The sequence below is a fragment of the Camarhynchus parvulus genome, chromosome 1A, assembly GCF_901933205.1.
Source record: "Camarhynchus parvulus chromosome 1A, STF_HiC, whole genome shotgun sequence".
Taxonomy (NCBI): domain Eukaryota; kingdom Metazoa; phylum Chordata; class Aves; order Passeriformes; family Thraupidae; genus Camarhynchus; species Camarhynchus parvulus.
In genome coordinates, this window is record NC_044586.1 from 16,281,762 (window position 1) to 16,295,134 (window position 13,373).

Genomic DNA, 13,373 nt, shown 5'->3' on the forward strand with positions numbered 1-13,373 from the left:
TATAGACCAGAGACATCTTCCTGATTCAGTTCTTGACTCTACCCATCAGGATATTATATGCAGTGGAAACTTGTTGCTGCTTAAAAAGATTAAATTATTATAGCTGCATAGTTTCCTGCTTCTGTTTCTTTCCCCTGCAACTAATTTCATTCTCTTAATCCTATAAAAAGCAAATTAGATGCTCTTGGAGTAGCCTGCCATCCCCTCATACTTCTGTGAAGTTTCTCTGGTCTGCTTGGAATTGTGGGGCTCTTCCTTGATTAACAGTTGTTTCAGAAAGAGACATTGAGGCAGAAGCAAATCCTTTATTTTGGCATTGCACTAATACATATCAAAAGTAGAGCATAGTGAAATGAAATTATTTGTATCTTTTTCCCCAAAAAATTAAACTATCAAGTGTCTCTGTTGTCATATGCTATTGAAATGCTGCCAACAGTCTGTTCAAACTTTCTTCTCTCCAGACAAAGGCAAATACATGGTTTTGGGTTTATTATTCTACTTCCTATTCTTATGAAATAATCGCTTAAAAAAAATTAAGTAGCAGAAATCACACAGACTTACATATTCTTAGCTGCTTGGGAGATTTTTGGAACTTTTTATTTGGAAATGTATGTGCCAGCTGGGAAAGTATAAGGTTTCTGTAATATTCTGTTGCCTATTTTAATTATTTCTTTTGCTGTATTCTTTCTGACCTGTCTTCTACTATTTATTGTAACACAGTTTGGGGTTTTTGTTAAACTTATTTGGACTTCTGTACCTAATTTTGTCCTTATCCCTCTAGTTCACTCCCTATCTCATAAATCTGTTATTCAGAAGTGTGGCTGAAGCTGCAGAGAAATAATTTAAGGCAGTTATTAGAAGTTCGTACAATTAATGGTTTTTTGCTTGGCCAGCTTTGTTATGATCGAACTCTATAAAAGTAAAAAAGTGATGACGTTTGTCAGGTAATCCCTGCTGACAAAGTAGACCAGAATTTTGCTTCTGTCTTTCTTCTGCTCATTTTAATAAGGTGATGGGATCTTGTCAGGTCATTGATTTTTGTTCTGTTGCTTATTCCAGAGACCTGTATTATCCCTGAAGCTGTTTTCCCACAACTGTACTTGTAATATGCAAGCTTCCCTTGATTCTCTGTGTCTGGAATTACCCTCTTCTGTAGTTTACAGTTTGCTTTTAAAATGAGGCTTTTCTCATCACAGTTTGAATGTCTTCATATTGACCATACCAGCTTCTTTGCTGTTGCTTTCCTGGCAGCATCTGTCTTTATTCTGAGCTCTCTTGTCACTGTTGGGTTTTGTTGTGTGGTCTTTTCCTTCCCCCAGAACTGAAACTCCTGATCCAGGCGCATCCAGCTTGGGCAGTGGGCATGTGGGGTGGGGTTTGGATTTTTTTCCCTCATTTTTGCCTTGCAGAACGCCAGGATGAGAGGGAGAACATGCTGCTGAATACAGAGCACCTTGTGGTGGATGCTGATGCTGTTGGTGACCATGGTGCAGAGAGCAGTGTGCTACCTGCATTCTCAGGCACAGTTAGACAAGAAATAGTTGAGGGCAACTTGGGAATAGAAGACAGGAATAGCTCTGTAAAGGAGGTGGAAGAAGATGGGGGATGCAGCACCCTGCAGGCAACTGGGTCATCTTCCAAAGGCTCTGTTGTCCTTGATAGCCAGCACGACTTTGCCTTGGTGTGTGAGCAACCATTGGATTTCTGCGGTGACACGAAGGTTGGATTAGCACAGGACCCCACAGGTCAGTCAGAGTCACAAGAGCACTCTGAGAGTTACTGCCCTGCTGAGATTGAAAAGGAGGTGAAGAAAGGAAAAACTAAGCAAGCATCCAGTGGAGTAGTGGCTGGAGCTGCCTGCAGGCAGGAGGAGATCGGCCCGGCCCCTCACCAATCCAAAGGTGCTCCAGCCAGCACTGCAGCTCAGAATTCCTATGAGAGCTCTTCAGTCCTGGAGTCCAGAGGCAGCTGTGATGTGGCCAAGGGAAAAAAATCCTTACCTGTCAAGAAGAAACCCCGCACCTTCTATAGTGCAGGTAGATCCCAGGGCACGCACTGGCACACAGTGACATTGGCAGTGCCAGTGGCACTTGGTGTTCCCTTCCCAGTGCTGATGTGCTCTAACTGGTATTGCGTACACTCCACACCATTAGGTGTGTGAAGACTTCCACTAATAAGGGTTGCTGAGTGTCTTTCATTTTAAGCATCACTGGCAATGCTCTTTGCTTTTGAAACAGCTGAAGAAGATTTTTGTTTATTTTTGTGGTTTATTTTTTAAAAATTATTTGTTACTCATGTATTTCTAGTATAATAAAAATGTTCTTTTTTTTTTCTGTTTCCCTCTCTTTTTTAATTTTTTTTTCTTATTTTCTTGTCACATACTTCCCATCTCTCTCTCTTTGAACAATGCCTCGTTTCTAGAGCAGCTAGAAGAGCTGGAGAAGATGTTCCAGGAAGACCACTATCCTGACAATGAGAAGAGGAGAGAGATTGCAGCTATGGTTGGTGTGACACCACAGCGTATCCTGGTAATGCCTGCTGGGGGACAGTGCTGCCTGTGGGTTCTGTGCAGAAAAGGGATGGGCAGAGACTGGGACACTGTCATTGTCCCAATGTGTAGATGGTTTCTTCCCTGAATGCATTCCTTTCTTTCCATTTTTCAGGTCTGGTTTCAGAATCGCAGGGCAAAGTGGAGGAAGTTGCAGAAGTTGAGCATAAAAGGCGACAGAAAATATCCAGCATCATCAGCTCTGTCAGTCCCCTTTGGATCAGAGAGCTATGGGTAAGGAACTTACTCTGTTTTCTCATTTTTCCACAATTGATACCTGAGCAATTAAATATTTTCTTTTGCCATTTCCCCTTCACCTTTTAACAGTGAACAGCTAAGCATTGAGTTGGACATAGGTAGCCTGTCAGATTTCTGGGCAAATTGTGATGGACCCTCTTAAAAGTCCTTTTGATTAACCTGTAACACAGATTAATCAAATTAATTTTGAACTAAAACAATTGAAATTGCTTTGGCTGAAATCATGTAAAGAGCAAGGGATGAGGTAGAAAAGTTTATGGAATCATCTCTTCATTTTTAGTTTCTGTGAATGCATCAGCCAGGTGCTTTGGGTGTGCTTGGGGATTGTTTTAACCCAGTTCTCCCACCACTACTTTCCATTTCCATGGATTTTCACTTGGTGATAGAAATGCTGCTTGATTAGATCAGTCTTAGAAAGTCATGGACTTCTTTGAGGAAAGCCAAGGTAGCAGTTCTCATATGTGAGCAGAGGACATTATTGGGGGGAAAGGGGATATGTAAGAGGGTAGATGGTCTTTCAAGGGATAGTGAATGTGTGAGGAGAGAAATCAGTCTCCATGGGGATGTATTTATGGCAACCTGGAATGTCTTCTTATGAAGAAAACAGAATGAAAAGAGAAAAAATTAAGTGGAAGAGGATAAATTAAAGTGGAAGATTGGAGAGCACCTTACTTCATTGCACTGTTCCTGCTGCCTCTCCTATTCAAGTGACCTGGGGCTGCATCCCCAAAGACTTTTGATACAGCGTTCCTTGCACATGTAGTCAGACAGTGCTTTCCCTTTGCACCTGCTGGTGATGTGGGATCTGCTCCTTGTCTGACAGAGGAGTGCGTGACTGTTCATAATGCCCTGCCTTGTCCTCTGTGTCTGCTGCAGGGCACTTCCTCTGCCCGTGCCTCCGTTGCCTGACACTGCTGGAGACCAGCCTGACATGCTGGGAGGAGACCCTGGAGCTGAGAACTCCTCCAGCCTGCTCAGCACACACCCTGCATCACCCACCTCTACCTCAGGTGAGACCCCGACCAGCATGTGTGTTTTGCACAGCTGCACCATTAGCTGGTGGAGCTGGGAGGTTCCCAAAGGCTTTAGGAAAGACCATGTCAAAGCCTTATGCCATCAGTGCAAAAAGTGGCACGTCATTCCACAAGCTGAGAAAGTTGGGGCTGTTCTGCCTGAAGGAGAAAAAATTTTGTGGAAACTTCACAGGAGCATTCTAGTATTTGAAGGGGCCTACAGGGAAGCTGCAGAGGTACTTTTCATCAGGCACTGTAGTGGTGGGATAAGAGGGAATGGCTTCAAACTGAAAGAGGGGAAATTTAGGTTAGATATTAGGAAGAAATTCTTTCCTGCAAGGGTGGTGAGGCACTGGCACAGAGTAGCTGTGGATGCCCCATCCCTGGCAGTGTCCAAGGCCAGGCTGCATGGGGCTCTGAGCAACCTGGGATATTGGAAGCTGTGCCCGCCCATGGCAGAGGGGTGGAATGAGGTGGTCCTTAAGGTCTCTTCCAATGATTCTGTGATTGTAGGTATGGCAGCTCACTGCTGATTGAGTCTCTACCAGTTATCTACCAGCATGGTGGTGCCTCTTTGCTAGTTCTGGAGACAGATTTGCAGTCCTTGTTTCTGTCCTAGCACAAGCCAGCAAGGAATTCTGGATACGACTTCATAAGGTTAAGTGAGCAGGGCATTCTTCTGTAACATCTGTTTGACAGTGGTCCTGCTGCTGTAAAGGATGAGAGGAATGTTGTTCTCTGTGGGAGATACACACTCCCCATATTCTTTAGATGGAAACATTCTGGTTACAGTCTGAACCATGTGAGCTGCGTAAGGAAGGTGCACTCTGAATTGCTGGTGTTGTAAAGGCTCCATCAGCTACTCCACACCTTAAAACATCCAAAGGAGCTTCCTTGGCTTCTCCAGGCAGGGCAGGTTTCCATATTGTTCGGGACCTTGAGGGAGTGAGAGTAGCTGAGTTCCAAAGCTGAAGGTTGAATTTAATCACTGTTGCAGTGGAGTTTTAAGTCAGTGGAGTGTGCTGTTCAACCAGTTTTCTACCCGAGCTCTGTTAAAAGGTTGATGGCAATGAAAGAGAGAGAATTTGTCTAATTGTTTATTGATGTGTGCAATTCAAGAGCCTTCCCTTGAGTCAGGAGTGTTCCCTAAAGCATTTCCTAGGTGCATTTGTGTTTCCAAGTTGGCACAATGTGAAAAGATTTCCAAAGTCATGAGGACTCCACCACTTTCTTAGGGATGGATATCCCAAGCAGATGTGCTGACATGTGGTACTGCTGTGTGTGTTTTCCTGCTTCCCAGTGTAATTAATTCTTTGGAATTTCATGCCATTATGTCTGTCCCCTTGTTGTATTCTAAATATATCAGTATTTAGTTGTCAGTATTAAAGCCAGTTCCTGCAACTAATTTTCCAAGAATTACTCAAAATTTTTAATAGCACTTTTACCTTAAAGGTATTTTGGTATGGTGGAAAGCAACTGTAAGTTTAGAATTCTTCATGTGTTGCTAAAAGTATGTAATTGAAATACTTTCTTTATAACCTAATCTAGTACTTCTGTCAATTAAATTTGCCTGTCATCCTCCCAAGGCAAGGACTCCTTTAGTCAATCTTATGACCTTTTTAACTGTAATTCAGTCAGTTCCAGTTTCCCACTTCTTGCGACAGAGTAAATATGGTCAAAATGTTTGAGTAATTCTGCTTTCAGAGTGATGAAGTGGTGAAGTCTGTTGAGCCCTGTATTTAATTGGATAGAAACCAAGGTTTTGTAAGACAATTCATTTAAAGGAAACAAACCAAATATCTTCTGATTTTTATGCTTTAGGAACCTCTCCTGGTTCCTAAAATACCTCTGCTGAGACACTGTCTAGTCAGGAGAGAATATCAGGGACTCACAGAATAGTTTGGGTTGGAAGGGACCTTAAATATCATCTCATTCCATCCATCCTTCCATGGGCAGGGACACCCTCCATTATCCAGGTTGCTCAGAGCCCCATCCATCCTGGCCTGGAACACTGCCAGGGATGGGGCAGCCCCAGCTTCTCTGTGCAACCTAAGCCAGGGCCTCACAGGGAAGAGTTTACTTCTAATATCCTAAACCTACTCTCTCTCAGCATGAAGCCATTTGCCCTGTTGGATAATGTCTGTCAGAGAAATAAAGTTTAATTTAGGGACGTGGTCTTGTCCTCTACTTGCATTGATCAATTTCTTTCTGGGGGATCTGCACACTGGGATGCAGCTCTCCATGTGGAAAACACAAGCAATTCTTTCTGATAGGAAGAAAGGTCATATCTGAATTTTTGGTGCAATGTGTAAGGAAGAAAAAGGGCAAGTGTCCTCTCTGAGGGAAAAGACTGATATTACTCGTAGAGAATCCTTGTAGAAGAGAGATCTGCAGGGCTATCCATGGATTGCCTGTTTTCTTTATTAGGGTATCTCAGAAAATGAAGGAGACAAAACTTGGATAGGATAAAATCCAAATTAACAGGAGCAAAACAAAAGAGAAAACAGATGGATGAAAAAGGTTATCAGTTTACAAGGCAAAACCAATTGCTTAATTTCCTTGTGGAAACAGCTCATGTATGGTTTTAGCAAAAGCCTCTGGGATTTCTGCATCGTGGTACAGTTGGGCCCACAGAGTTGGAGTGGCTATTCAGATGCTTTCCTTTTTAACCACTTTCAGCAGGACAAGAAAATTACTTAAGTGCAGGAGACCTTTGTAGAGTGTTCAGTGCGGCAATTTCCATTGTTTTTCCTTGCTCTATCCAGTAGTTCTGACTCTTGGTATGTGGATTTGGCTTGGTTGTTTTTTGTTTTGTTTTTTTTTAATGTCCCGCTGTTTTTACCAGTTCTCCAAACAAGCTGATTAAAAATGTCAGTGAGTTGTATTTGAGATGTGTGTTACCTTGCTGGCGGTTACGGCTTCTGATTTAGATATAGTAGTCACACTACTTGCTATAAGAGCCTCTTGTGACTCAAAACTTCAATTTTGAGCTTGTTTTGATCTTAGAAATGTTTTGCTGGTGGTTTTCTTTTCACTTTTGCTAGACAGCATGATTACAATTAATGGGTTTTTTTTAGACACTGGCAATTATTTGAAGCTTTTCTTGGTCTTCTGAGATTTCTTGCTGATACATATGTATCTGTGATTAATTGGCTTGTGTTTTCTTTAGAGTTAACCCATTAGAAAGAAAAGTTCCTTTCTATGCCTCTGGTGTTTGTTTTTTTCTGCCCCACTGGTGTTTTTGCAGGAAATCCTTTGTTTCATGCGTTTGCCTTGCTGAGGACACCTGTCAGGAGCCCAGCCTGTGCAGGTAACTCTGTTAAGCAAATAGCAAGGTGATTAAATTCACCGGCAGAAATGGGATTGTAATGGAAATCTTGGGAGCAATTGGATGAAGCTGGATATGGCTTGTCAAAGAACAGTAAATAAATTACAAGCTCCAATGACTTCACTTATACAACTCTAGCTTTCAAGCAATTTTTGAACAAATTTCTTTTTCTCATAATTTCAAGATGAGGATGAACCTGTCAAAAGCTTTGTGATGGCCTTTGATGTTCCAGTAAAGGCTGCAAACAGAATAACCATTCTGGAGTTAAGTCAAGTGTAGTGCCAGGACTGATTCCGAGATGTGAAGGTGTAAATGATTAAATGCTCTCCAAAAATTGCCAAGGTTGTCTCATGGACTGAGAACCCAGAAGTAATGGAAGAAAGAAATAAAAATCCTACTGTTACATTCCCTTGTTCACTGGAAAGCCTTCTGAGGTTCTCTCTCTCTCTACATCAGCATCAGGAAGAGCCACAGAATTGTACAATGTAAGCATTATGTCAAGCCAGGGGTCAGAATTCTTCATGGAACAACTCTGGAATCTTCCGTAGATATGCTGGATTCAGCAGATATGACTTCTCTGGGAATTGTTTCTTCTTACTGCTTTTGTGACTTTATTTAGAAGACAAAATGTCGGTGTCTCTTTGAAAGGACAGAGAAGCAGAGGAGACTTTTGAAAAGGCTGAACCAGCTCTTTGGAGATTGAGGGTGCTGTCTCACAGTCTTACTGCCTGGGGATCCTATTGCCATGATCCGCAAAGATTACCTGCACTAAGTGTTGCAAATATTTTTAAAAAATTAAATTATTCTTAGTAGGTATGGAGATGGATTTAGAAGTGATTTCCTGGGCTGCTTGTGTTCATCCTGAGGAAGAGCAGGGCCATCTGCAGAACAGCTGTCATTACTGAACTGGAGCTTTACCTGGATATAAACTGCTTTTCAGGTAAGTTGTGCCCCCCATGGCTGCCGTTCCATAACGTTTGTGTGAACATTCTGGGGCACAGTGGTCAGGGCAACCAGTGCTAAAGAAGGGTTTACAAAAATCAGAAGAGATCTTCAGTTTCATTTCTGGCTAAACCAAAACCCAGGAATGCAACAGGTACATCTGAGATGCTGCCTGGCATGGATAAATAGTGTGGTCAAACAGAAAAAATAAACCACTGAGAACTGCCTGGGCATGTAAATGCTTTAGAGATGCCATCCTAGATTTTACTTCAGTTTTCTGACTGAGCCCAAAATCAGGGCTGTTGAAAACTTGAAAAGCTTTCATTGAAAAATTTGATTCCTTCTCTCCATGGCTGCAGAGAGTTGGAAAAAAACAGAATGTGGGAAGGTACAATAAGAGGCACATAACTGCCCAGCACACTGGGCAATCTGAGAAACAGTGCTGCAAGATGTTGAAGTGGAAACGCCTCATCAGCTCTCTGGACATGCATTCCAAAATTCTCTAAAGGCTGCTAATACTTGTTGTGGCATCTTTATGTTTAGGTTTGTGTTTAAGGCCTTTGAGTCACACCTGGTGGAGTGCATTTGATGTTACTCTCTGTGCCTGTAAGGGTGAAGTGCAGCTGCAGACTTTCCCTGAAAGCTTTGCAATGTGTGGGAGAGCTTCACCTGGGCAGCTGGTGATATTTTCTCTTCTCTTCCTCATCCTTGAGCTGGTTCAGCCTAGCTACACTGGAGAAATCATTCCATCTTCCTGCACAGGTGATGGCTGCATTTGTGAAGAGAAAAACCATTTGTTAATTGCCATAATAAGAGAGAAACTCATTTTCTTGCACCACACCCAAGCTTCTTGAGCTTCGTGTATAATTGTTACTCTGGATCACCAGCATACCTGATTCTGATCGTCAGTTTAATTTCTTCTATTGTGTCTTTCCACAGAGGCTGTTCTGTAGGAAACTGTTCCTCTCCTTTTCCAGCAGAGGAGACAGGTCACCAAACAAGATTCTACCAACCAAAAGGTGTTGGTTTCCTTTCCCATCTCCCATCCTCTTTTTCCCAAGGACCTTCAGCTGCCATTTCTACTTTTTTAATTTTTTGTTTTTGGCATGACTCATCAGAGGCCAAACCAGGAGTCAAAATGTGTTTCAAAACAGCCTAGACAGGGGATTTGTAAAGGCATAGCTTTGTTTCTTTCAAAGCACAGTTCATTTTTTCTAAAGGGTGATCTGTGCAGCACACTCCTCCCAGAGAACAGTAGAAATGGAAGATGACTGGGGATTGTTCCTGGCTCTTTTTCAAGAAGTACTTTGCTTCGTTTGGCTGCCTTCTTGAGAGCTGGATAAAGATAGTATGCAGAGACAGAAATCACAAAGGTAATTTTATTTAACCGATAAACATCATTCTGTGTTCCAGAGAGCTTGGTACTGCTCCCTTTAGCTTCTCAACAGCAGTGCTAGTAATCATTTACTTTTATTCCCATCAGTAACATCCACTCTTTCACTGGCATCTTGTTTTTCTGTCCTGGTCCTCTTGTAATTTCCTCTGCTTGCTCCTGCAGATTCCCAGTGTGATGGCACAGTGTGTTTTATTCACAGCCTTCTCGGTGGTAGGAATGTTGGCACCCTGTGAAGCACAAGCTCAGACCAAGGCGCTGCCGCAGCTGCACTTCAATCCCAGCAGCGTGGAGTGCTTCCCGAATCTTCCCAGCCCTCCTCCCATCCGCCGGGCCAGCCTGCCGCTCAGCCTGGCCTTCGACCCCCACAGCCACATTGTTCCCCTGATGCTGGACACACCCAGCAGTGAATGCAGCTTGGCCAGTCAGGAAAATGGCTCCACAGAATCCTTCTCTCACAGCGACCAAAATCAAGGGTAGGGGCAGATGAGAGGGTCTTTGAGAAAGATGAAAAAAGCAGCCCCTGGGAGAAGCGTTGAGAGGGTGAATGTGGGACAGGGGATGAGGAATTAGGTGGGAGCATTAATGACAAAGTGAGAGGCAGATGTGACGATATACTTTAAAGGGAGTATGAAAAGCTGTATAAAGTGCATAATAGGACAGGGTGCCTGCTATGAGACAGGTGCTACCTGTACTCAGAGTGGTCTCAGAATTGCATGCCTGTCAAATGAAAGTGAGGGTGTTCAAGCTTTGGAGCGTGCTTTGGAGAGTGGGAAGATAATCCCCACTAATACCCATTGTTCAAAAGCCTGCTGTGAAAGCACTTTGCTCAAGTGGCTTTTGTTGCCCTTATCCTGTGCCTGGCATTTGGGAGGAAGGGTTGGCGGTAAAACAGTTGTTAATTGGGTCGGTTGGTGTAGCTGTTGACCCTCCTTTAATCTCTGGGTTGCCTCTCTCCTTGCTCTCTGCAGCTTCAGTTCACCAGCTTCCTGCCCTTGTCTGGAGCAGCTGGAGCCTGCAGGCAACCTGGAGGCCACCTACTGTCAGTACAGCAGCCAGGGGGGAATCTATCAGCTCTCCCAGTTGTGTCACCAAGGTCACCTGGCCAGCAATATGTTCTCCAGTGACCACCTTCCTCCTCCAACACCCCTGGAGTCCCATCCAGCTTTCCCTGACTTACCTGGCAACAGTGGAGCCATAACCTACGGAGCCACACGAGGCTATGTACAAAACCACACGGGAGGACCAGTCATACCACAGCAGCCAAGTGACAATTCAGGTAAATTTCTGAACTATTTTGGCATCCTGCTCCTCTGGAGTTGCTAAATAATACCCTGAAACATTCAGCATGATCAGTGGGTTCACTGATGTGACAGAAAGAAGGAATGGTCCACATGCCTGCACAAATCTAAAGATGTGCCCATCTTTCTCTCACTTAATTTCCTTGTATGCTTGTTTTTTTTTAAAGCGCTGAGTAACCTGTTCATTTGAATCAAAAGTTACTACCCAGACTGTACATGTCAGGAGGAGCATAAAATGTGAATGTGTCAGATAGTGCAGAGGTTTTGGCTGCACTGGAGAAGTAACTTTTGTTTTCCAGGAGTGTCCTGTTGTGTACACGAACATCCCTTTGTTGCATGTGGTGGGAGTCAAAGGTGCAAAGTGGAAAAGGTGTCACAGCAGATGGGATAGTTGGAGGTAGTGAGGAAAAACAACCTTCTTTGTTTGGCTTCTGCAGAAACCAGTTTGAAATCATATTATGTATCTTAGGGTAGTGCAAAAGAAGAGAGAGACAGGAGCCAACAGAGTATGGGCATAGATTCTTCCTCTGACTTGAATTTGCAACAGCACTGAAATGAAGGCACTTCAGCATAATTTTCTGAAAAAAAAACCAAACAAAACAAACTCCTAGGTAAAAATGGCACTGTTGATCTCCTTGTTTTGTGTTTGGGTTTTGTATTTTGAAGTTATTCAAGCCCAAGTATAATCAAATGACAAACTGTTGTAGTTAATTCATTTAGACTGGCAGGTTTGTTGAATTAAGGTCATGCTCCAAAAGCTCCATCCCTTGTCTTATGACATGAGAGAACAGAGAGTTTTAGCCCACAGATGCTGCTGCTGTTTTTGTACCAGTTCTGTGGACCTTGTCAGGGAGTGAAGTCTGACTTGGTCTGACTCACATCAGGCTGCAAGCTGGCTCCTGTCCCCACTCTTCAGAGCTGATGTTGTTAAGGACAGGTTGGCAGCCCCCATGCTATCTAACACACTTGGCCCTGCTTGCCTGCTCTAGTTCCAAGGTATAATTATTATTTTCTGTGGTTTTTCAGTCTGAAGTGCCAGAAATAATGAGAGGGCTGTGCCCCAGACTGCATCAAATTAAATGTGTTTCTAGCTTGATGCCCAAGTGTGTGTTGCATTCCTTGGGGCATGTTGTATGAGCATCAAGGGATGTGTAAAGTGCAAGCTGGTGAAGTTGGAAGGTTGTCAAAGGAACAGAGGCAGAGTTGATATTCTCTTACTCCATACTTTTGTCCAGAGCACAATCAGCAGTGAATGGCTTTTCTGTTATGCAATGGCGATGACCAAGTTCACAGAATTATAGAATCCTGGAATGGCTTGGTTTGGAAGGGACATTAAAGCTCATCCAGTTCCAACCCTCTGCTATGGACAGGGACACTTTCTACTATCCCAGGTTGCACAGAGCCCCATCCAAACTGGCCTTGAACACTTCCAGGAATCAGGCAGCCACAACTCCTCTGAGTTCCAGTGCCTTACCACCCTCACAAGGGAAGAATTTCATTCTGAAAAGGTTCCAGGATTCCCAAAGTGCAGGGCTGGAAACCAGTCTATTAGTGTAGACACACCTGTGAGTCTTGCATCAGGACATAAGCAAGTGAGCAGCTTAGTTGAATTATGAATATTAATTAACAAAACATTCCTGGTTTACAGCTTTTATACATGTAAGTGAAGATTAAGTATCCATCTTATGCCTGGCAGAACTAACTTGGAAAATGGGACTGGAAAAAAAACTGGGGGGGTGTCTCTACTGTCATTACATATACTCAGGATCAGTGCTGAGTGGCATGGATATTTTTTTAGATTATAACAATGCTATGAACTTTTTAAGCTTTTCTTCTTAACAACCATGTTTTGGTTAAATACACTGCAGTGTAAAGAGCAAAGTGATCCTTGCTCTGTGTGTGATGTCTGCTGCACAGCAATGCTGTGTTTGCGCTGAGTAAAGCACAACACACACATCTTGTACATAGATATTATTTTCATTATTCTTTTCTTGGTGGCTTTTCCCTCAGCGAATATCCCTGCCTATCCAGCTGTGCCCTGGAGTGATTTCTACATGCAGGGAGCTCCTTTCTCCAATCGGTTGCATTCCCAAATGCCTTTTTCTAGCATGGCAGGAGGGCCGTACTTCGCAGAGCCATATCTCCTTCAAGTGCCCAACGGAACAGTACTGGAATTCATGCCACAGTCTGGAAGACAAAAGGGAGTGACACCACCAGAGCAAAGTTCCTTCCAGAGCTACCAAACAGAGGCAGAGTTGGCAGCACTCGCTGAAAAAGAGGACTTAGAGAGGAGCAGCAAGAAAGGAGAGACTGGTTGGTAACCAGCTAAATGTTTTCTTGGAGAAGGAGGAGGGGAAAGAGTTCCAAGAGTTCCAGCAGTAGCTCCCCTGAATGCAGGATGAAAACTGTGGCATATATTTTTGTGAGCTGCTGCCTGAGACAGTTCCCATGATGTTACATCTATCTTATACCTAGTTCTTAGATCCATCTGTTTTTTGAAATGGGGACAGAAGAGTCAGTAAAATAGGTGGCAAAGTTCTGTATTTTCTCAGAAGTCATCTGCTGTGAGCTGTATGGCTACACAGAACTG

The 13,373-nt window shown here is 43.4% G+C and overlaps 1 protein-coding gene across 1 annotated transcript; it reads left to right on the plus strand.

The window, feature by feature from the left end:
* Positions 1-1,432: 1,432 nt before the first annotated feature.
* On the plus strand, positions 1,433-13,104 carry NOBOX (NOBOX oogenesis homeobox). Its single transcript, XM_030959300.1, has 7 exons — positions 1,433-2,036; positions 2,422-2,528; positions 2,664-2,782; positions 3,683-3,816; positions 9,685-9,958; positions 10,454-10,761; positions 12,794-13,104. The coding sequence occupies exons 1-7, from the start codon at positions 1,433-1,435 to the stop codon at positions 13,102-13,104; spliced, it is 1,857 nt and encodes a 618-aa protein (XP_030815160.1).
* Positions 13,105-13,373: the final 269 nt, after the last annotated feature.